The sequence below is a fragment of the Sinohyriopsis cumingii genome, chromosome 4, assembly GCF_028554795.1.
Source record: "Sinohyriopsis cumingii isolate HCF-2022 chromosome 4, ASM2855479v2, whole genome shotgun sequence".
Taxonomy (NCBI): Eukaryota; Metazoa; Mollusca; class Bivalvia; order Unionida; family Unionidae; genus Sinohyriopsis; species Sinohyriopsis cumingii.
This window is the reverse complement of record NC_142964.1, coordinates 77,006,173-77,029,115: the sequence shown is the minus strand read 5'-3', so window position 1 is coordinate 77,029,115 and position 22,943 is coordinate 77,006,173. Positions and strand designations below refer to the sequence as shown.

The following is a 22,943-nucleotide window of genomic DNA, read 5'->3' as shown; positions in this document are numbered from 1 at the left end:
GAAAATCAATATCACGGGTGAAGTGCAGATTTATCGGCCTACAAAAGCAGCAGAAGCCAACGCCCTCAGAAAAAGGAGCTCATGTTTGTGACATATATATATATGTGTGTGTGTGTGTGTGTGTAAGACCATTTCTATTATTGATTGTTCCTAATGATTTTTTATGCAACAGACCTTGATGCATCAGCAAATTCTTGTCACAGCAGGAAAAACATCTTGCCCACGTGATCGCAGCTCAAACTGCTGATTATCTGTAAGCAGAATTTGCGTTGTTATAGTCACAGACTTTGCAGTCGCTGTGTCTCAAAATTTCCTTTCGAGAATACTTTAATAAAATAAAAGTAACCTTTCGTATCCGGATCTGTGTGCGATGTCATGATAGCGTCAAAAATCATTTCCGGCCGCTCTAGGTAGACGTCCGTGATATAAACAAGTGTCTTACATAATATATAACTTTATCTGACGAAAAATGTATGAATTAAATTAGAAAGAAACCGCTATGGTACTCGACATTGACGAAGACAACAGAGTCGATAATAGAAGACCGCAGAGATATACATCAGAAAAAGCTGGTCGATTAAACTTGTTGAACGACGAACTGGCGCGAATCAACAGTGTGACTGACAGATTGGTCACACTAAATTTACCAGGACGACGGAAGTTTTTTAAGTTTGACTGCGTCTCCCATAAAATAATATTGTGACGTTAGGTATGTTAATAAGGTTAGTATGTGCAAATCCGTAGCCAGCAAGAAAATATTAGAAGAATAAAGACAAATTGTTTTCTCAATACTTTACAGCAGATAGTACGTATGTCAAATAAATATCATTTGCCTGTCTAAGTTGTGGAGAACAGCTGTCTTGTTTGTTGCAGAGTGCAGAGCGCAAACATGATGTTACAGACTCTTATATTAATTACGTCAATAAGTTCTGATATGTCTTGTTGGTGTGCCACTAGGTCTGCTTTCTTGTACGTCACATGAATTTTCTGTAATATTTCTGACACAACAAATATTTTCTTTGTCAAGTTTGCCATATGACCTTTCTCAAATCTTTTCTTGATTCTCCCAATCTTAATTTGATCGTCCACATGATCCTTTCGTCTTTAAAATACTATATTTGCCTCATCGTCTTTGTTATTTATGTCATTAGCTTCTGCTGTCATCATCCCAATGCTTCTGTTTTCCTATTATTGTATTTGGGAACAAGTGATGCAGCATGTACAGATATATTATTGGTTGTTGTATGTTTTATTAAATACATGGCATTTACTTTCAGATTTTACGCTTGATGACTTTTTTTGGGACCAAATGAGGTATATATCATGTCAGACTTCATGAAGATTGCTCGCTTACTTAATACGTTTCTGTTTGACGAAAGACACGACGAAACTTGACGGCCTGCTGGCCCAGTGATACTGTAATAGAGCTGAGAAAGCTTTGCACACATAATTTAGTCAAAATCCAGCTGCTGTTAATAATAATTTTCAGTACTACGTATGGAAGCACAACAGCTGCAGGAAGAACTAAAAAAATGTATGATACGGTAACAAAGTTCTGCAATAATAAGAACAGCTACCATAGCCATGAACTTAGAAACTATTGTAACTATTGTAACTTAGAAACTATTACGCGAGCTGAACAATGAGACCTTAGAAACTATTGTTGCTACCAAAATATACATGGCACAAAAACTGAGCTGAAGAGAGGAAAAGGACCATGTTGATCACTAAGACAAGAAAATAAATCCGACAAAAAAAAGTATGGGCATACGAAGACTTCGAGAAAAAGTGAGCAGAAGAGATCTCTACAAACAGCTCGGTTTAGATTATTATCATGTATGAACAATTATGCAGACAATGGATCTCTTTGATAAAGAAGTCTGTGAATCAGATGATGGTGATGATGAGCGTGAAGTTGACATCATACAGCCAGAGGACCGCTGCCACATCCAAAGCAGCCAGAGCAATTACTGCAAATTCCAGAGGTTGTAAAAACTACAACTGAGTCTTGTTATCAGATACTAGAATATAGAAACTATAACGTATTTGTGGGCCATTTTATTTGTGGGCACACCCTCGTCCTTTATCTATAATAAGCTGTTGGCGTCCGGTGTGTCCCTATCCCCATGGCTTTTCCGAATCGTTTCATGGCTTTTACGTGTTTCTGTTTCCCCCCTCCGATATTGTGTATTGTTCTTCAGTAAAAGAAAATCAAAAAGAATTTTGAAAGAAATTTTATTTACATAATTTTTTGACGGGTTTCTATTTTATTTTTATCTGATTTGGATGAGTCATACTCTAAGATTCCTGTATATTCAGGCCCCCTATTTCTTCCTATATTTCAATACTTGATATGCTATGTACTCCCACCAACTGACATATTCGTCTATGGATAATTTCCATAACATAGTCACAGTTTCTAATGATCGTGGCTAGCGATCATCCTGTTGTCCACGTGTTCTGTATGTAAGATATTTTGTTGTGTCTTCTATAAGATTTTTTTTTTGTCAGAACTAGCCAGTGATTAATCAAACTCTTTTATGGTTGTTGGATGTTTATATTTCTTAATTTTTTTAATATTAAAGTTTTAATGAACATATATCTATATTTTACTAGGTATGTATGGATACATCGATGCCTCTTGGATTTATTTCTTCGATGTATACATATGTATATCTGGTCTCGTTTTTGTACCAGGTAGTCATTTATTATGTTATGTGTTTAGGCTCAAATAAACAATAACTAACAATAAAATGTTCTAATAATTTCAAGTTCAAGTCCCGAGAAAGAATCCAAGATGGAAGGCGATTACGTATGCTGAAACCTGTACTGTGTTGAAGTCTACAGTTTCTTGTAGAAATGCAATAATTAATCCTCTGGTTTCGGAAATCCAAATAAAACTTTTATAAGAAATTTCTTTGTTCAAGAATCCTGTATGCGCCCAAAATATTTCCAGAGAAAGGAATTAATATTTTGGAATCCGAAAATTTACAATAAAACTCAAAATCTCAATACTGGTCACAGCAGAAGAAAACAACTTGACATCAAGTGCTTAAAAGCCCCCCAAAACTCTGAGATCTCTCTAAACATCACTATTAATACTAAGTATTTCACAATTTTGGAAATGCCTAATTGCGAAATAGAGGATCACGTAATCATGTTTACATATACAAATTACGTAGCCCCTGTATGTCCTTGATAAGAACCAATCATTTTACTCCAAAATGAAAAGTTGCTTACTTGGCCCTCAGTCAATTCCAGGAACTAAGTCAAAAAAATAAACAAGTGTTTCTGTTATTAGGTATTTATGGAAAGATTCAGGTAAAACTGAATTTTCTGGAAAATATCAAATTCCTTGTAAACAAAATTACATTACATTGACATGTAAAGAAATTAAAAATATTCCAAAACCCACAAACAATCAAATAAAATCACAAATTAAATCAAATAATAATTAAATCAAATATACGCAACAATTCTCCCCCCCCCCAAAAAAAAAAAGAAAAACAAAGATTTATGTGATAAAGCTTACATTTTACCACAGACTAATTTTACATGATGTTAAAAAGGACTTATATAAGTTACACTCAATGGACATGAAATAATACATTGTTATACATGGGAAAGTGCGTCTGCTATTAAGTTATCTTTTCCACTGATGTGCCTGATGTCAAGGTTATATTCCTGTAACAACAAAATCTACCTTAGCAGTCTTTGATTTTTATTTTTAATCTTGCCGATGAAAGTAAGGTGGTTGTGATCACTAAACACAATAATCAAAGAAGAAGCTGAACTAAGGTAAACTTCAAAATGTTGTAATGCCAAAATCAAAGCCAAACAATAATCACTCCGGTCTTGGAAATCCAAATAATTTTTTTTATAAGAGCTGTCTTTGTTAAAAATTCTGTATGAGCACAAAATATTTCCCAAGAAACGAATTTATCTTTTAGAATCCGAAAAATTAAAATATAACTCAAAAACGCAAATCTCAATACTGGTCACAACAGAAGAAAACTACTTGACATCAAGTGTTTAAAAGCCCCAAAACTCTATTTCTTTCTTTCCTCTTTCTGAAGTTCCAGCTTCCTTAACTCCAATTCTATCTTGTATTTTAATTCTAATTCCTTTATTTTTAGGTCAGAGTCTGATACAGACTTACTAATCGAAACCAAAGCACTTTTACCCAAAATATTCTTGTCTACCAAATACTGAACCAAAATATTTCGTGTTTCGTTAAGGAAGCCTTTGCCTCAGAAAGATCATATTTTCTGTCAAGTTGAATCAATGCATTTTTTTTTAATGATTTAATTGTTCCAGTGTAGGATTTGAAAGACAGATGTCTACTTTTGATGACATTTTAGACAAAGCTTGCCAATTTCACTAAGATTTCAAAAACATAGGGGATTCAAATTTCAAAAAACAAAGTTTTCTGAAATATTCTATCCAAAATTCAAAATCCTTAGGACGAGCTACTCAATTCTTCGTATAATTAATTTATATTTGATTTAATTTGTGTTTGATTTTGAATTTAAAAAAGGTCGCATTTGTTTTGAGTATATTAAAAAATTAACAAATAAGTAAAATAAACACTTTTCATGTACGGTCTGCTTGTGGTGCAGTTTTATGGAATGCATCCTTGCTACTTATAGCTTAGATCTGCAAATGTAAAAATATTGCCAAAGTCCACGTTTAAATATACATTTGAGAAAATCACAATGACTGTGGTGATTGGTGGTAAACATTTTCTAAAATCGCCAGATCCAAGTAAAGAAATGAAACATTATTTTTGAGACTAATTGTTTGACATGACTTCGCACAAGGAAACCATTGAGACAACAGAAAACAATATTTAAAATTGGATACAACAATTCCAACATGAGGTGTTCACATTGCAGCCATGAAGAATATTTAACTCCTATGATCATTATCAAATATCATGCGACAGGATGCCATGAAACAACATAATTTGCAGACATGATTATGCATCTTAACTCAAAATCAGTTGACAGAATCGGAATTATAAGCACTTATTATGGTACAGAAAGAATATTTTGGTATACTGCTTATTTTTATGTTCCTGTAGAACCAACAGATGAAACGAAAGTTAGCTTAGAGCACACAATATATTTACGACATGGTGAAGCTAAAACATGTTTCCAGCATATACAGAAAATAATTATATATGAGGAAATATATCATAGAGTTCAATCATATTAGAAGCCACCTCGGAAATGAAAATTGGTTTGACCTAATCGCTTGTTACCACAGCTATCATAAATGAATCTACTGCTTTAAAAAGTGGCACTAATATTACAAGCGCTTGTTATTTTTGTTTCAGAGCAATTCCGCTGGTGTTAAGTGCGTCTATATTTCTGATACAGATATCGTTGCCTAAAATTTTATTGCCTGAAGCGAGCTCGATATATTTTCTGAAGACTGGCTAAATTAGTGTTCCCCACAGACAATGAAAAAGATTTCGTTTTTTCTGTGCTTCCCAAGCTTATTTTCTGGCCACGTCTTCTTGCGAAGCAAATGGGTAAATGCCATGAAATGTGGCCAACTCAGAGTCGCCAATTGTATTCGGCGTAGTCGACTACCACTCTGCTGACTTCTGTTTTATCTAATGAGTTTTCACGAGGTTTTCCAAGATATTTTTCAAATCTACTGTTTATACTTTATTGTTTCTTCAATTAAGCATAAAAGATATGATAGTCTGGTAAGGGTGGCTATTGGCAACATTAGGATACGCGCGAGAAAGTATTGATGTATGGCTTTCAGCAGCGGATTTCTGATTTGTTGAAGTCTATTGTTTTCTTCGTAACTTTCTAACTTCCTGTGACCTCTAGGGCCGTGTTCACATTGGAAGTCAAGTCGTACCAACCTGACTTAATCAGAATCTCAGTTGGACTCCAACCCAAAAATCACGACTTAGTGGCCTACTTCGTGAGACACCACACCTTTCAACAACCTTCTATTACACGGACTTCTGGTTCTATACGTTGCCAAGTTTGTGGTTAGCGAAATTAATATATTTTGTCGTGCTAACAATAGAATGCATATATGGAGATAACTTCTATTGTTTTGCTAAACATAATATCAAACAAGCAATGAGGTAAATCATGCTACCTTAAAATAAAATAGAACACAAGAGAGGCGTTTCTTCTTATCAAAAAACTACGTGCGAGATGTTTCTTATCTAAAAATTACATGCTAAAGGGAGGCAACTCTTGTGTGTCTGCCAATCATTTTTGTCTGAAATTGTTGTGTCAGCTTTCATCATCCGCAGGCTAAAATCATCATTATTGTGTATGGGTCATAATCTTGCATAATCTTTATCTAAGTAAATTATAGGCAACTGTGATTAGTAGTAAAGGAAAAGGGGGCTAGTTGGCCAATCATCTCATGATGAACCTAACATTATCGGTCTGTCAGCTATTATACAGAAAAAGCTGGCTGTTTTCTTGAAATAACGAATGGGTGAGTCCATAGGCCGATTTCCTTATAATACTTGTATGTTGTCTGAGAATTTAAGTACCATTACATATTAGTGCATCGTACCAGTATAAATGGGTTACCATATGTATGTCTAATGTAAGTCGAGATTGGCACAAACGTTACTATTTTGAAAAAATAAATTCATTTTGATACAACATTTCTGGTAAGAACATTATACAAAATACCATCCACTGTGAAACTTTCTAAAAGGTCTTTACAATATATATGCACGACATGTTTTAAAACGTAGACCTCTAAATGCCCTTCTTTTTGATGTAGTATCTTCGATGAAAGCAATCATCATTGTTACAGTAGCCCTTCAATGTAAGACGTATCACGTGTTATTTATGCTTGAGCTCGACGCCTAAATCATAAATATCAAGGCCGAGGTCTTACATTATAGGACTATCGCCATTGTAAACAAAACAAAAATAAGTATACGGCATTATACAATTATAAGATTGTAAGTATATACTTTGACACTAGATGAATTTGTATTTAGATAGATAAATGCAGATTAAGTGGATAGTGTTAACAGTTTACATTTATTTTTAATCATTACTGGTTGCATTTTAGCTCTCCCAGACTAGTGTGTCATTCTGCTACGATCCGTTGGTATTGTGTAATTGGTGCGCGGTTTAGAATACCGTTGCTTATGTAAAGTTGCATAATGCGTTCCAAAAATCAATCCGACTGACTGACAGGATCCTTTCAGACGTAAAACCAGTCTAGTTTTGGAGTACCACTTCCGTTTTGAGTCTGTAACCAGTAAAAAAATCATCACCACAAATGACGATAAGTTGACACTTAGCCTGCATAAGGGTTTCATTTTCGTGCCCATTTAAAAGGTGATATATTTTTGTTTGATAACTTTATGTAGAATCATGTAAAAGAATTGAAGCATGAATGTGTTGCTATGAAATATGTGGGTTGTATATGAACACAGGACCTTGACAATACCTTTATTGTAGTGTTGCATTTTATTATTTGCCTCGTACCCTTTATTTAAGTATTATAAAGACGGAATCACTCTCTGGCGTCAAGCTGCATGTATCTGCTTGGATGTCATAAATTGATTTATAAGTTGTAATCTGATTGCAGCCAGGAGGTCCCAAACAAGGTCAGATATTTCAAATCAAACGGTAGTTTCTTTTACAACACTGGGTTGCCATATTTGCATGAGCTAGTCTATGTTTTCTTGCACCAGATGTAATTTAGTTCACCCTCTTTGAAAATCTCAATACTTCCCTACATTTTGGAGTTGCTTCTCTTTGAACACATGCATATAAGAGTTACTTCTATTTATTCGTTCAGTTTCTTTTAGAAATATTATAAATAGACATTGCAAGTATTGGATGCAGACATTTTTTATAACTGAAATGGACTAATCTAGAAACCAGAAAAGGACAGCGAGCAGTCTTTCTGCTTGTTTTCATCACAGACCTGTTTACCCGTTCATATTTTACTGTATTTATATGGAATAAAGACCATCTGTACGGTGATACGGTCATTGATCTGAAAATATGATCTGAGGTTGCATTTAATTACTAACGTTTTTTAATTAATTTTTTAAGCAGTTTTTATTCTGTTTCATTTCATTGTATCGTCTCTTTTGTCCGCATCTGCAGTCTGTGCCACATTGCTGATTTTAACATTCTCAACATGTGGTTGTTTAAACAAAGAAAATGCCACTGACAAGAAAGTTTCAGCACGAAACTGATAATGAAAATGGAAAGTCTAAACATAGAAAGTAGCATTTTCTACCAGTTTATAATACTCCGTATCCATGCCTTAAACCATCATCTAAAGGAGAACATATTATGCTCAGCACTGTTTGCAACTTAGACTTTTTTTGTGCACATGTTGGAAGGAATGACTGTTCACAGCACATGGAATCAGAAAATCGTGCAAAATTGGAATCATTAGTAAAGGGAAATAGAAATATTTTGTCAGTGATGAAGGAAAGGAAGTCAGTGATCAACACATACTTCAAAAGCAGATAACATGTGCTGAGGTGATTCTGTGAGTTGATCGTAAATTTAAATTTGTCCCTGAGCACAGCCAACAAGTTAACGGAAGCAATGAAAAATATGTTCCCAAATTACAAAATTGCACAAGGTATTTAGAAACAATCTCTCTTTTATCAAAGAGTGGGCAGATGACCAGCTGGATAGGAGAAAGAATGCCTATTATATTGCCATTAAAACCCCATAGACTAAGCATTCATTAAGACATTAATTCCAAGTGGATCAGTTTGATATTGTTGACAAACTTTGTACAAAATAATATATAAAGCTCATTTCCATTCTTGTAAATGTTGACAAAGCTGATACTAGATGTTATGAAATAATGAGTTTGCCTTCACCTATCTAAATAAGTTATTTTCTGCATGTCTGTCATAATGTTCTGTAATAAGTCTTCCTTAACCATGTATAATGTAGAGAATTGGCTTTATTTAAAATGTTATGGATATGTGTGAAGCTGAGAAAACAGGTTTTCTAGAGAAAGTAACAGAGGTAAATAACCGAATGAATTTGGGTGTGTGGAGGTATTCTTTTATGGTTTATATCACTATAATATAAACAGGATATTTAAGTCAGTGGTGTTCAATTTCTGCAAATTTTGCCTTGAAAGATAGAATTGTCTGAATACCAGCGTTTTTACAAACTAGGAGTTATTTACAGAATATTGTATATTCAGTATGTTGTGCAATACTACATAATGGTAATTATAGTGTATTGATTGTGTCTACTATTTGTACACTGTTTCACAGGTGATTTGTGCTGTGTTAAGATGTTAGAAACACTGAATGAAGATACTGACTACCTTCTAAAAATACTGACAGACATTGCTTAAAATACTGACAAGAAAATGTATGCGTAAACAGGTCTGTCATCAGGAGGATCCATTTGCTTTCAATTGCCAATAAGTTCAGTGTTGGGAATTCATGGCAAGTCATGTTAGAAATTTAAAATCAGTGAATGAAATGACAGACTCTTGTGCATATTTTATATTCTTCATGCTTTTCATATTTAAAATTGGGGCAGGGGGTACACACAAATGGAAGGGTATGTGAATGCTGTAATGTAAAATGTTAACCCTTATATTTACAATAGGGATGGGTCGACATTTAACTGCCAGCAAAATGGAGTTTTGTTGCCTAGTTGACTCACTGGGGAACTAGAAGCCAAACTGTCAAGAATATTTTGCATACTTTGCAGCCCATATTGACACTGCTGCCAGATTTGTCATTGTGTTTGAGTGGTTGAAATAGGGGTAAGTATCTTGACTGGAACTAATCTAGGCCATGGTTTGGTACCAAATGTGATTAGACAAGTTTTGCATCGCCTCAGTCACTGTGTCTCTAGCTGTCCACAGATGATTTATTCTCTGGAATGTGGTTCTTGTATGGATATGGGATTTCAGGATGACTTTACACCAGTGTTTAAAGTCACACCATGTCATTCATGTCAGATGTAAAGCTGAATTTTGTTTTTGAAGGCTTCAGAGTATGCGTGGATTGCATGTTGAATACATTCCAGGTTATCCTCCTTCCATTGATATACCTTGTGCTTTACAGGGTTATGTTGCTGAATGGAGATGTTTGATTCTATTAGGATTCTTTTGTGGTCAGTTATTCTAGGTATGGTCCACATAATTTACAAATGAGGGTTGATTTGTGAAGAAGAGGTCTAAGGTATCTTATGTTATGTGTTTAGGCTCAAATAAACAGTAACACAAGAAAGAGTGAAAACAGCAAGCTTTGAAAATTATAATTTATTTCCCTGGAAAAATTCTGTAAAATAAAAAAAATGAAAAAAAAATATGAAGAATCAAATACAAAAATAATCCAGGAATAATTCACGAATAAAATTTTTGAAGTCCTAATAATAAAATGTTCTAATGATTTTAAGTTTGAGTCCAAATGAAGAATCCAAGATGGAAGATGATGACGTATGCTTTAACCTGTAGTGTTGAAGTCTACAGTTCCTTGTAGAAACAAGAAATATCATTCTGGTTTTGGAAATCTGAATAAATTTTTATAAGAGCTGTCTTTGTTCAGTGATTTCATATGAGCACATGTATTTTCCAGGAAAAAAGAATTAATCCTTTTGAATCCAAGTAATTTGGAATAACTCCAAATGGCACAAGAGTCACTTTCCAGTGTAATAGACCAACTACTGAGAATACCTCTCCAATACAAAGGTTATATCTTATTCTAAAACCCCAAAATGGGTGGGGTCACATGATCATGTTCCAGAACCTCATCAAAATTATTTACTTGTAAAAAATCACGTACACCCAGTGTGGCCCTGACTAAAACAATAATTTTACTCTAAGAAATAAATTTTAAAAGAATTGTTTACATCTTAAATCAGTAGTCCCATCATGACCTTGACAACAACCAATCATTTTAAAATAAAAATAGAACATATTTACGTGGTTGCTACTAATTTTGAATCAAGGTCAGGATCTAGGTCAACACCTGTTGTTTACTAAAACGAACAGTCATGGTCACACTATTTTCTGGAAGAAGTATCATCTCCAGTGAATAACTCTACATTACAATAGCATGTAATGAAAAATTAAAAAATGTAAAACTGACAAACAATTAAATTGATATAAATATATATTAAATAAGATATAATTAAATCAAATATACATAACAGGTAGTAATGTCACAAGTCAGAAAGTCCACTTGTTGAGTAAGTCTAAGATCATCTTCTATGGATGGGAAGGATTGGTTTATATTTTTTAAGTACTAGTGGCTGTTGGTAGTGTTAGTGGATCATGTTATGTCACATAGGCTAAAGTTTCCTCCAGGCAGGCCATATATTGGCCTTTGTGAATCTATTGCATAAATCATAGATTAGATGTAGAAGTATACTGCATTGGTGGTCTGTAGCCTGCAAATATGATGAAATCCTGACTGAGAGCACAGTGAATTTTCCAGCAGAATTTTGTACTCAGTGTCAGTATGTACAAAGCTGCTAACAATATTGGACTTAGGACTAAACATGCTCTATCTTTCCTATAAAGCATGTAATCAGTATTATTTGTGAGGATGTTTGGTTTGAGTCAGGTTTCACATGCTTGGACAATTTTGAGCCTGCAAGATTCTGTCAATTCATTAAGCTGGTTTTCTTGCATTCAGCACATTATATAATAGTACAGAATGCTTTAAAGTGGTTGTGAGCATCTGTCTTACATGGGTTTTGGGAAGGAGCAATGCATTGGTGAGTATAGAGTTATGTCATACTGATATGTCACTAGAAGATGCCAGCTTGAGGTGCGAAGAAGGGTTACTAGATTCACCTTTGATGAACTTAAAAAGGCTACTTGAAAAATGTGACATTCCACAAGAACAAAAGATCTAAGTGGTACTGTTTTCAAGGGTTTGAGACATTGGTGAAGACGTGTATACATTGCTATGTGGTACCAAAAGAGACAGTTATCTCATAGCTCATTGATTCCAAGTAACAACTTGCTAACACTTCCTGGCATATCATGTCTGCATAGATGGAAATGGGCCAATGGTAGCTATAGATGCATCTTGGGATACACTTTGGGTGGTTGAGGCTGAGAACTGATGCATCTTGGGATACACTTTGGGTGGTTGAGGCTGAGAAATATGATTATGAACATATTTAAGATGTAGGACATAACTTGGAGGTAGTTTCATTGTTAGATTGTGAAGCAGAAGTAGACCAGATGAAGTGGATGCACGGGAGGTGATTTCAACCATGGTTGTTGTTTAATGTAAGACTATAATTCTGCATAATTTGTCTGAATGAAAGGTAGCTTTGGTTTGGTAAGATTTCCATGTCTTATACAAGACGATGCCTATGTGAATTTGCTCTTAATCTGAAAATACATTGTCAGATATTCAAACATAGGTATAGTTTCCCAGATGAATGTTTTTCGGGGTCCTTTCAGTAATATTGAAGTCCACAAGAAGTTATACTCAAAAAATTAACAACCATCTGGAATATTATGACTTATAATTAGTGTAGTGTGGTGACCTTTGACCTTCCAACATAAATATAGTTGGTTTAATAGAGATTGGAAGTCAGATCACATTCAGTGTTAAAACATTGAATTAGCTGCACTACACCATATCTATGGAGTAATCGCATAATATAAGGGTAGGCAACATTAATTACCTTTTTAACAATCTCTACCGGCTTGAAATTCAGTAAGTAGAAAATTGATCTTTTCAGGTATAACAAGTAAATCTTGAATTGTATTTTCAAAATCCATGACCTATTATATGAGCTGAAATTGAAAGTGTTTAAAAGTGGTTACTTTATATCATTTTACTTTGCATGGTCTTGGGATCCACATATTTCTTGCCTTATATTTTATATGACATCAGCAGTTAAATGCTTTTGAATTATGATCAGCCTTTTCCATCGACTGTATTTTATCAGGAATAAAGTACCAGGCGAATGGGCGTGGGTCGGTGGTTCTTCCCGGGGTTTTCCAGGGTTCTTCCTCCACCAGTTATACTGGCTGCCATGTATAGCCTATCTTGTACTGAAAAATGGCGTTAAACCATACAACAACAACAACAACCATGCGAATGGGCAACTAAGTTGCCTACTTAATGTAAACTTTGTCTTCATCTGTTTGGAAAATGAAAACTTTTCCCTGTGATTTTATTTTTGTTGAGGTACATTAAGTGACTTTAGTTTTTTAGATGCTCCCTTGCCTTCACCAAATTAGTTTGTGCTGCATTGTATCTCAAGGCGAAATGTAGACATCAAGCCATCAAATAGCTGGTGTTGATATCAATTGTACTGACAAACTCTTGCACATTCATAGGCATGTGTTTTGATAGCTGATTGACCATTAACCCTCTTCCAAGTAAGTTAACAATTATCACAGCCTGATTTCTGCAAGTTATCCTTTGATGATAAAAACATACAAACTTGTGTTTTGAAACTTAATCAATAGTATGTAAATAGCAATTTGTGTTTGAATAATAGAGTCAGTGATCTGAATATTTTAACTGCTGCATGTAGGTTATTTTCTCATAAAATCAGTTTGTTATTGAACCTGTCATGGGAAACAGATGGCATACATTACTGTAGGAAGTACCACTTGATTAGATTGTCTGTTTTTGTAAATCGTTGGGCAGGTATATTCAGGAAAATATACAATTCATAGAAAGCAAAGTCTAAATTGTATGGTATTGCAGATTTAGCTTAAAAATGCAATTATGTAAGTCAGAAACATATGGAACAATGCTATGTTGTGGAATTTAAGAAGTGCTGTTTTTTTTTTTACTTCACTCATTTTTGGGAAAATACAAAAATAAAAACAGTGAAGCAAACACTATAGAACCAGTGCCAAACATTCAAGTACGTAGACAAATAATACAACCTTACATTTGCAATCCTTCCATTGGACTGTTGTAACAAAGCTATAAAGTGAGTGGTTACTATAAGAAACCCCACTTTCAAAAAATGGATGCTTATAAAAATTGTTTTCTGTGTTGATTCAGTTGCAAAGAACAGTTAATTTTATTCATATACCAACTCCGATGCTTCATTCTGTTGTATGTGGATAGTTACGGTAATGTTTTATCATCAGCAAAGTAATTAGGATGAATAGTATGATCTGACGTCATGTACATTTGATCTGTTGTTTACTTGTACTGTTTTTTTTTCTTTCTTTTTTTCAAACAAGTGTAGAAATCTTTTCATATGCCATTTATATTGAACTTTCAGGAAGTAAAAAAAAAATGCTTATATGCATACTGGGAAATATAGGGCATCATTTCTTTCTTTGCTCCCACTTCTTCCTGTTCAGCTCTCACTTTTCCCTGCTTCTCTCGAAAAGGAAGTCACGTCTGGATTGGCCCATTTATATGGCTTTTTCAAAAGATTGTTTTACTGAAAGAGTTATGAAAAAGTAGGCAAAAGATGTGCCTATTATGACCAAGTAGATGTGAAATAACCATGCAGTGTTTGAGCTAGAATCTGAAATGGGTATGGGTACCAATCCCCACAGTAAATCACAAGGTGTGTAAAATTCTTGTAAAGGGGTGCTTAATTTCATGTCAATACATAGGAAGGAAGTTCATCTCCAGTTTCAAAAATGTACTAATTGAAAAATATATAGCTGCTGTTAATTAATGTAACAAAATGTAACTTTCAAAACATATTTAGATTTGATGCTGCTGGATACATGAAAGTTTGACTGTTGCATACCTTGCTTCATGAGTAAGCAAAATTGTACACCCTCTCCAGACTTTGAATAATCCCGAAAACCATCTAAAGGTTCCCTTTATGAGTTTTTACTCTGAAATAAATATTTAAGACATTTAGTCTAATTCTGACATTATTCAGACAGTCTATTGAGGTATTTTAGAATTGAGGCCTCCACTGCTGCCATTTACATGAAAAACAGTTGATTGCTAACCTTGCCTGTTTCCATCAAATTTGAAAAAGTTCTGACCCCCAGACACTTATGATGTATTATTAGATGACTTTTTCAACCTTAAATAGTTATTAAAATTCTAACTGTCAATAAACAAAGCCTTTGGTCATCAGATTGATTTTTTGGAATTCACAGACTTGGCTTGCTATATTGGCACAAGTTTTAAGTCTATTGTATACTGTGCATTGTGTGTAACACTATGGAAACAATATGCCTAATGGAAAGGTCATCTTACCAGAAAATGGATGGGTCGTCAGTCTAATAAATGAAATAGGCATGTGTCACAACCTAAGGCCAGATACAGAGTCAGAGGCATGCAGAATTGAGAACAGGGCTTTCTGCCCCTCTGTAACTGGAACACTGTCTTGTATGAGGTACTATTTGTACAGATACACTGCACATATAATTTTAGCAATTATTGTATTTTATCAACAGTATGAGCCATTCATTCCAATGAATATTCATTTGTTTTGTATGATTCTATTAATTACCTATCAAAAGATATTTATCTTTTAACAGGGTGCCTGTATGCGTTCTTTAACATGGCAGAACACAAGGCAAATCAAGGGCCACATCTTGTCCCTAAGGATGGAGGTTTTAATGTTGATCCCCGGTTTACGGATCTTCAACCAGTTGGACATGGTGGCCATGGAGTTGTATATGCAGCAGTGGACAGTGACTGCGATAAAGCTGTAGCCATAAAGAAACTGTCTTTTGCAGACAAGCGTACATGTAAGTATGCATTACGAGAGGTACGGATCATGAGGCGCTTGCAACATGATAACATCATCACAGTCTATGAAGTCCTTGGGCCAGATGGTTACAGCATTGATCACACATCTTCGGGTGGACTGCAACATTATCATGACATGACAAGCATGTATTTGGTTCAGGTGAGTAATCTTAAGCACGTTACACTTGCAAGTACAGCTGTCCCTCCTTATAATGCTCAGTAGTCAAGGTTCCTAAACACTGCCATCATTATGTACTGATTCATGGTACTGTGAGAACCGCAGTGTGTACCTAACGACAGTATGTCAGAAACATTATTATACCGAACAGTAATATAGTTTGAATAATAATTTCTGAAATAATGGTATTTTGAAAAGGAAATAAACTAAGCTTGATGTTGTTTTCTTTCAACAAACGATGTTATACACAGGTGTGATCTTGGTCACAAGTCCATTGTGGTACTGCATTATAACCAGAATCATGTTCTAATGAAGTGCATTATAACGAGTTAGAGTTATAGTCAGTGTTGTTATTATTATTATATATATATATCTATATATGGAAGAATTCATGATGGATCAGCCCAAAGTATTGTGTATAACTTGTACTCACCTGCCAACAGCAAAGGTTAGTTTGACAGGACATTATCAGGGTCCTAGACAAAAGGCATTCAGGTGAGGTAACCATTCCACTGCCTGCATTTTGCACAGATAGGCTGACTTTTTATAATCTCAATTAATACTAATCTCTTGTGAATGTAGGAAGAAAGAAAGAACTTATAATCTTCTGAATAGAACTAAGAATTTATTTTCCTATTGTCATCGAGTTAAATTAGCATTTCTTTTGTTGTTTTCTTTTTTTTTACTTCAGGTCCAAGTAAAACATCTAGTTTGAGTGATTGTTGTAAACATTCTAAATTTTGAGTATTCTGCACACACTTCCTTTTATTTTTTACCACTTTGCCCTATTCAGGTGTGTGTGTTGGGGTGGGTGGTTTCACTTCAACCAAAACTCTGGTATGGACTGTGATAATGCTACAACTTAACTGCATAATTTTGTCCAATTGAGGGTATAATATATCCAGGTAGTATTTAAGGTATCAATGACTAAATGTGATCCATTTACAACATTAGGATTTTTATTAAGTGAGAGACATTTCCTTTTAATACTGAACTCAGGCTTGTTAAATGATTCTTAGTGAAACATATTTGGTTTACTTACTTTAGCGTTTCCTCCATGTTATACCACTCTTGTGGCCTAAGTTGTTTAAGTGTCTGCCTCCGATGCAGGAGCTTGCGGGATCGAAGCCTGGCCAAGTCATACCAAAGACTTATAAAAATAGTTCTTGCAGCTACCTCATTGGGCAGTCAGCATTAAGAGAGATAGTGTTGGGATTAGTTGGCATGGTGTCAAAATAATGTGACTGGGTGGAACATAATGCTACATGTCTGTGGTATGATGTCTCAGTGCTAGACATCACGATAAACTGCCTCATTATAGACCTCATCAATATGACAAAATTATTAAAGCCACATCAAAAATCTTTTATTAGACACACACACACTTCGATGTTATTTTCAGATATTGTCATGCCATGCCATTCTTTTCTCATGACATATTGTTTCTTAAAGCACACCAGGCCTTTTCTCCAGCAACTTGCTCTTTCTTTGGTTGCAGATTGCCTTCTTCTTCAATTTTTCTTGAATGTAAGCAGCTAATTGTGTGCTTTATTTTATTTGAACATTTTTTATGATCATGAGTTGCACTATACATGTACCTTTACCCAAAACTCTGGCTTTGTGTAGCAGGTCACCATTCATTAATGCTATATGGTGATGCATAAAATAGGTTTCTTTCTTTAGTGGAATTGCCTGTTTGTTCATGGCAGTGTAGGAGCCCCGAGTGGCCGAGTGGTCTAAAGCGCTCTCCGTTACGGATCACTGCAATCTCACCTCTGTCTGCATGGGTTCGAGTCTCGGATTCGGCAAATGTGGATATGTGAGAAAGCTTGCCAGTAGCTTCTCGAGGGTTGGTGGTTCTTTCCGGGGATTTCCCGGGTTCTTCCTCCACCATTAATACTGGCCGCCATGTATAGCCTATCGTGTGCTGAAAAATGGTGTTAAACTCTACAACAACAACAACAACAACAACAACATGGCAGTGTATGTGCTCAGTGGACAGTGCTTTAAATATGCAGGTGAATATATATGATTAAAGGGATTCTCTTGACCAGTGCATGTTGTGTTTGCAGCTGATGGCATGGTCCAGTCAGTTTTCGTTATTGAAAATGACATACTGACTATTGTTCATTCATTCACGAAGCTAAAAATAATATGAGATGGTAGTGTATTGCACCTGAATCTTTTAGAAAAAAATGTTGTTTTAGCAACTAGTTTCTGATAGGGTTTGATAGCTGTCATTAGATAATGACATTCTTGTTGCTTGTTACACAAAAGGCATGTAACCTCTCCCTTGCAAACCTACTTATAATGATCTTCCCACTTTATTTGATATAATACAAAAAAATAATGTGATAATGTTAAGCAGGTATACTTTTATTTGATTGTAATGATATAACAAACACTTATGCAAATCGGAGATCAAAACACAGTCTGCACTTATTTAGGTTCTCAAAAGTGGTTGCTTAGTTGTGACAGTATTTGGACACTTTTCATGTTTGGATGCAAGATTTATGATGATCACACTTAAGCCATGTAAAGGAGGAATTTGACTTGGCAAAACTGCCACTCGTAGGAATTACCAACATTTTCAATGACTGAAATATTGTTGGATACATAAAAACAAACAGCTTCATTAGAAAAAGCATTTTGTTGAAAATAATTTCCCAGCATGATCAGAAAATGAGTATGAGGCCATTTAACACTCACCCCCCAACTTCTCATTGTTTTTTGCAGCTAGCACCATCATTTGTACTGCAGCCTGTTTTTTGGACCACTTTGTCAGTGAGTGGTGTAATACATGTAAATTTCCTGTATACACAGGTTATTTTTATATGGAGGAGTCTACTGACTCAGAGGCAGATTTTTACTTGTTTTTTTATTATTTTAGAGAATTTTTTATATGTGGTTTTGCTTGAAACCAGTGCCACTGTATTTGTCAATTATCGTTTGTGTTGTGTGTGTGTAATCAAGCTTTATTTTATTGTTCAGGAGCTGCTCCACACCGATCTCCATCAGCTGATAGCCACTCAGCAGCTCACAGAGGAGCACACCAAGCTGTTTCTGTACCAGATTCTTCGTGGTCTCAAATATATCCACTCAGCCAATATTCTTCACCGAGATTTAAAACCGGCCAATCTGCTGGTCAATGTGGAAGATTTGGTGCTGAAAATCGCTGACTTTGGCCTGGCTAGAGTTGTGGACCCTGATTACATACACAAGGTTTTGTCATTATTAGTTTCATCTCATTCAGTTCAGATCTAATAGTACTGCAGATACCTACCCATTGTGATCCTAAAATGTAGCCAGTCATTGTCTCCCTCATGACTTATTTGACAATGAGTGTTATGGATCACTTCAAAATCTTGCCGAATTTTTATTTTTTTATTAACAAGGTTCTACACTGCATTTCACGTTTAAAAACAGTTTGCATGTAACTGTCAGTATACCATAAACTTTTTCAAGAAATCCTGAAATGACAGATCTTGCTTGATTTTAGTTATAAGCTCCACTAAATACTTAACAGATCAGGGTCTGTTTTAGGAAAACATGACTGTAGGTTTTGCATTTATTACTAACAAATCAATTAAAAAGAAACAGAATCTATGAAATTTCATTCACACATTATATTCTTATGTCGTACCTACAATAATAAAATTCCCAGAACATCTGTTGTCTGTCCATTCGCATATATTTCTTATCACTACTCCTCCTAAATTACTTTGTGGATTGCGATGATAACTAAAATTATTGGCATAATATTTGAATATGCAAAAACAAGATAAAAAGATTTTTTAGATATGATATTTATTTATAGAAGAAAAAACATTTTCTTCATATATCTTACCTGATAATATATTGGGAATACTAACTGTACTATGCAAATTCAACCCTCCCAAGCTGGTTTTTAGCAATACAAAATCTAAGTCATCTGCCCAAATTAATGCAAGTCAGACAAGAGCGATCTCTCTTCAAATAGAGGGATTGGCACGAAATCCCACCCATACTTAAACTACTACTTATGCTCATGACTGGATCCTGCCATCAACACTAAATTTATTTTAGCCTTATGCCCAAGGGGACTGGTTACAGGGATTGACTATTACTTGTCCTGTCCCAGTATTATAACATAGGCATCAGCATTGGAGATCACATGGCCTTTATTCACTATAATGCCAGAGTGTACCCAGTGCAGTCAATAGTCATTAAATAGTATATTGTCATCACAGACCGGTGTCAGCTGACTCGAGCATGTCCAGCCATGACCTGTCACAGTTGTGGCATCTATATGGTCCTATATGCCCATCTGAAAAATGGTTAGACCAATTGACAAAATATACAGCAGAGGCAACTTCATCTTTGCTAGTCAAGGTTCTGTTATGTTAACCCTATCTACACCTTGGCGGATCAAGCAGACATTTGAGTACTTGGTCCTATCTACATCTATTGGATTTCATGAGTTGCCTCCCTCTGTATGTAAAACCATCTAACCAATAGCATGTAACAGTGGTACATTATACATCGGCTGAAAACGATGGAGGTGTCAAGTTTAACATCAAAAGTATGACTGTGTACCTGATAAAAGCCATTACATGTGTATTTGAGTGAAAGATATTTATACAAACATGGACAGGCAGTGCAAAATTGCTTATTTATGAGTACATTTTCAAGTTGTGTGCCCCCCTTATCTTGATCATGTAGGAAGAGTGTTCAAATTTGAATAGCTTAATTTTTAGTGGATGCAATGGCTGCCACCACACCTAGTGAAATTCACAGACCCGAAGCACAAAAATATCTGCTTCATCCTCCAAGGTGTGGATAGAGTTAACATATCAGAACCTTTGCTAGAGCAGATGAGGCAAACTTCTGCTCCATCAATGCCCATCACTAGTTGCCAATACAATACAATCTCTGATGATAATGAAGTTCTAGAAGCCCGATTCCATGATTTAAAAAATGACAAAACATTGCATGATTCTCATGAGATTACACATCTCATTCTGGATGGGCTCCTGGTCAAGTTTACCATCAGTTTTGTTAGGCTTTACTAGCCCCAACATATACATCACAAGAGAAATCTGTTCCCCCATCCTCTTTTTCCAGGTTATGATGACTTGAGCTTCATCATCATTAATCAATCCAGGAATGAGAAGAACCAGCATCCGCACATCTATCAAGGAACTTATTTGGCTGTTGTAACTGGAATTTTGCCCATTTCCTCCTGCTTCAACAGTGGGATGTACAAAGTTCTAGTATTTGTTGACTTATTGACAGACATCAGCTGACTTTCAGATAGTTAACACAGACAGTCAGACCTATTACATTGTTCAACGTGTAAACTCCAATACTCGATTTTCACAGCAGTTATTGCCATCCAACTATGACAAAGCTTACTATAAGATGCACATGCCTGTGTTTCATACTCTGGTCCAACAGCGCCAGTGGGTTAGTGGGTCTGCCTCGGAATATAGGAGGATGCGGGTCCAAACCCTGGCCAAGTCATACCAAAGACTTAAAAAATGGTACTGACAGCTGCCTCACTTGGCGGTTAGTGTTAGGACTGGTTGGCCTGACGTCAGGATAATGTGACTGGGTGGGACAAAATGCTACATGTCTGCGGCATGATGCCTCAGTGCTAGAAATCACTATAAATTGTCTCACTGCAGACATCATAGAGATATGACAGAAAAATTGTAAAAGCTATGTTAAAAATTCAAATCACAAACACACACATATTCTGTTCCCCATCCATCGGCATAGGGAATATTAAGACCCTTGTCAGTACAGATCAGTTGGAAGCATTTCACTGACATGCAGCACTTACTCCAAAATGTCATTACAGTAGGCTGTATGTTTGACCTGGTATCAGTGGCTGTATTTCCTCACATGCCAGTTTTTCCACAGGTCAAGCTTGAATTGCAGAAGTGGAGATATGCATCTCCTTCCATCAGCTGTCAGTTCGCTGATATTTATGACATTGGCAAGCGCATATTGTGCTGCCCTGTTCAAAACATGTGCCATCTATGAAATTGATCTCCAAACCATGACTTTACATTAATGACTTACTGCAAAAGCACCAGATGAGTTGTACTGTAATTTCATTTATTTTTGTCGGAATTGATTTTTATGGGTTTTTAAAAAAAAAAAAATAATTTTCATAGTTACTTAAATTCATGGATTTGTCTCAGTAAAAGTTTGCATATTTATTGTTAATAATTTCATTAGTTGACCTCTACAGATACCCAAAATAAAGAATACAAAAGAACAAAACTATGCTGACAACAAAAAAGGTGGTCACTTGATTGACGTTAAAACAATACTCCTCCCAGTATGAGCACAAACGGGTCAAGACCAGTCAGGTACATCAGGCATGCATGCATCAAGCAGAGGTGATGCAGCCAACCAGGCGCATCTTAAGGATCTTTTATTGAAACCACTGCCAATAGGATTGTACCGTCAGTACATTCCAACAATCATGGCATCATCATCTTGGTTTAGGAGTGGAAAATTCATGTTATGTGGGAAATGTGATTGTTCCATATATGAATCAACTATGTGACCAACATGACTTTGCTCATCCAGCCATCAGGTCATGGCAATTATTGATGTGTACAGATCCATCAGGGTGTGAACAGACTAGCTTATACTGAAAGACAATGAAGTCTCTCTTTGATTTTGCCTGGCTTGCATACAAACTCCACCCATTGGACTTGGGACTGAACAAATACTACAAAAAGAACTGAAATCACATTTTCACTGTTATATGAAACAGGTGATAAAGACTGTCATAGGTAATGGAGGACATCACTGGTGATGGTCAGTACAAATGGAGGACATCACTGGTGATGGTCAATACACTTCATCAGCAGACCATAAAGACCGTGATGGGTAATGGAGGACATCACTGGTGATGGTCAGTACAAATGGAGGATATCACTGGTGATGGTCAGTACACTTCATCAGCAGACCATAAAGACCGTGATGGGTAATGGAGGACATCACTGGTGATGGTCAATACAAATGGAGGACATCACTGGTGATGGTCAGTACACTTCATCAGCAGACCATAAAGACCGTGATGGGTAATGGAGG

The 22,943-nt window shown here is 35.5% G+C and overlaps 1 protein-coding gene across 1 annotated transcript in view; it reads left to right on the top strand.

Annotated features, from left to right (window-relative positions):
* Window positions 1-7,247: 7,247 nt before the first annotated feature.
* The window catches only part of LOC149801490 (uncharacterized), a 50,635-nt gene continuing 34,939 nt past the window's right edge, over window positions 7,248-22,943 (top strand). The window contains exons 1-3 of the mRNA XM_089955656.1: window positions 7,248-7,343; window positions 15,460-15,833; window positions 18,843-19,073. Coding sequence (XP_089811782.1) covers window positions 15,483-15,833; window positions 18,843-19,073 — 582 coding nt within the window. The 5' untranslated portion in view covers window positions 7,248-7,343; window positions 15,460-15,482. The remainder of the gene's footprint in view (window positions 7,344-15,459; window positions 15,834-18,842; window positions 19,074-22,943) is intronic.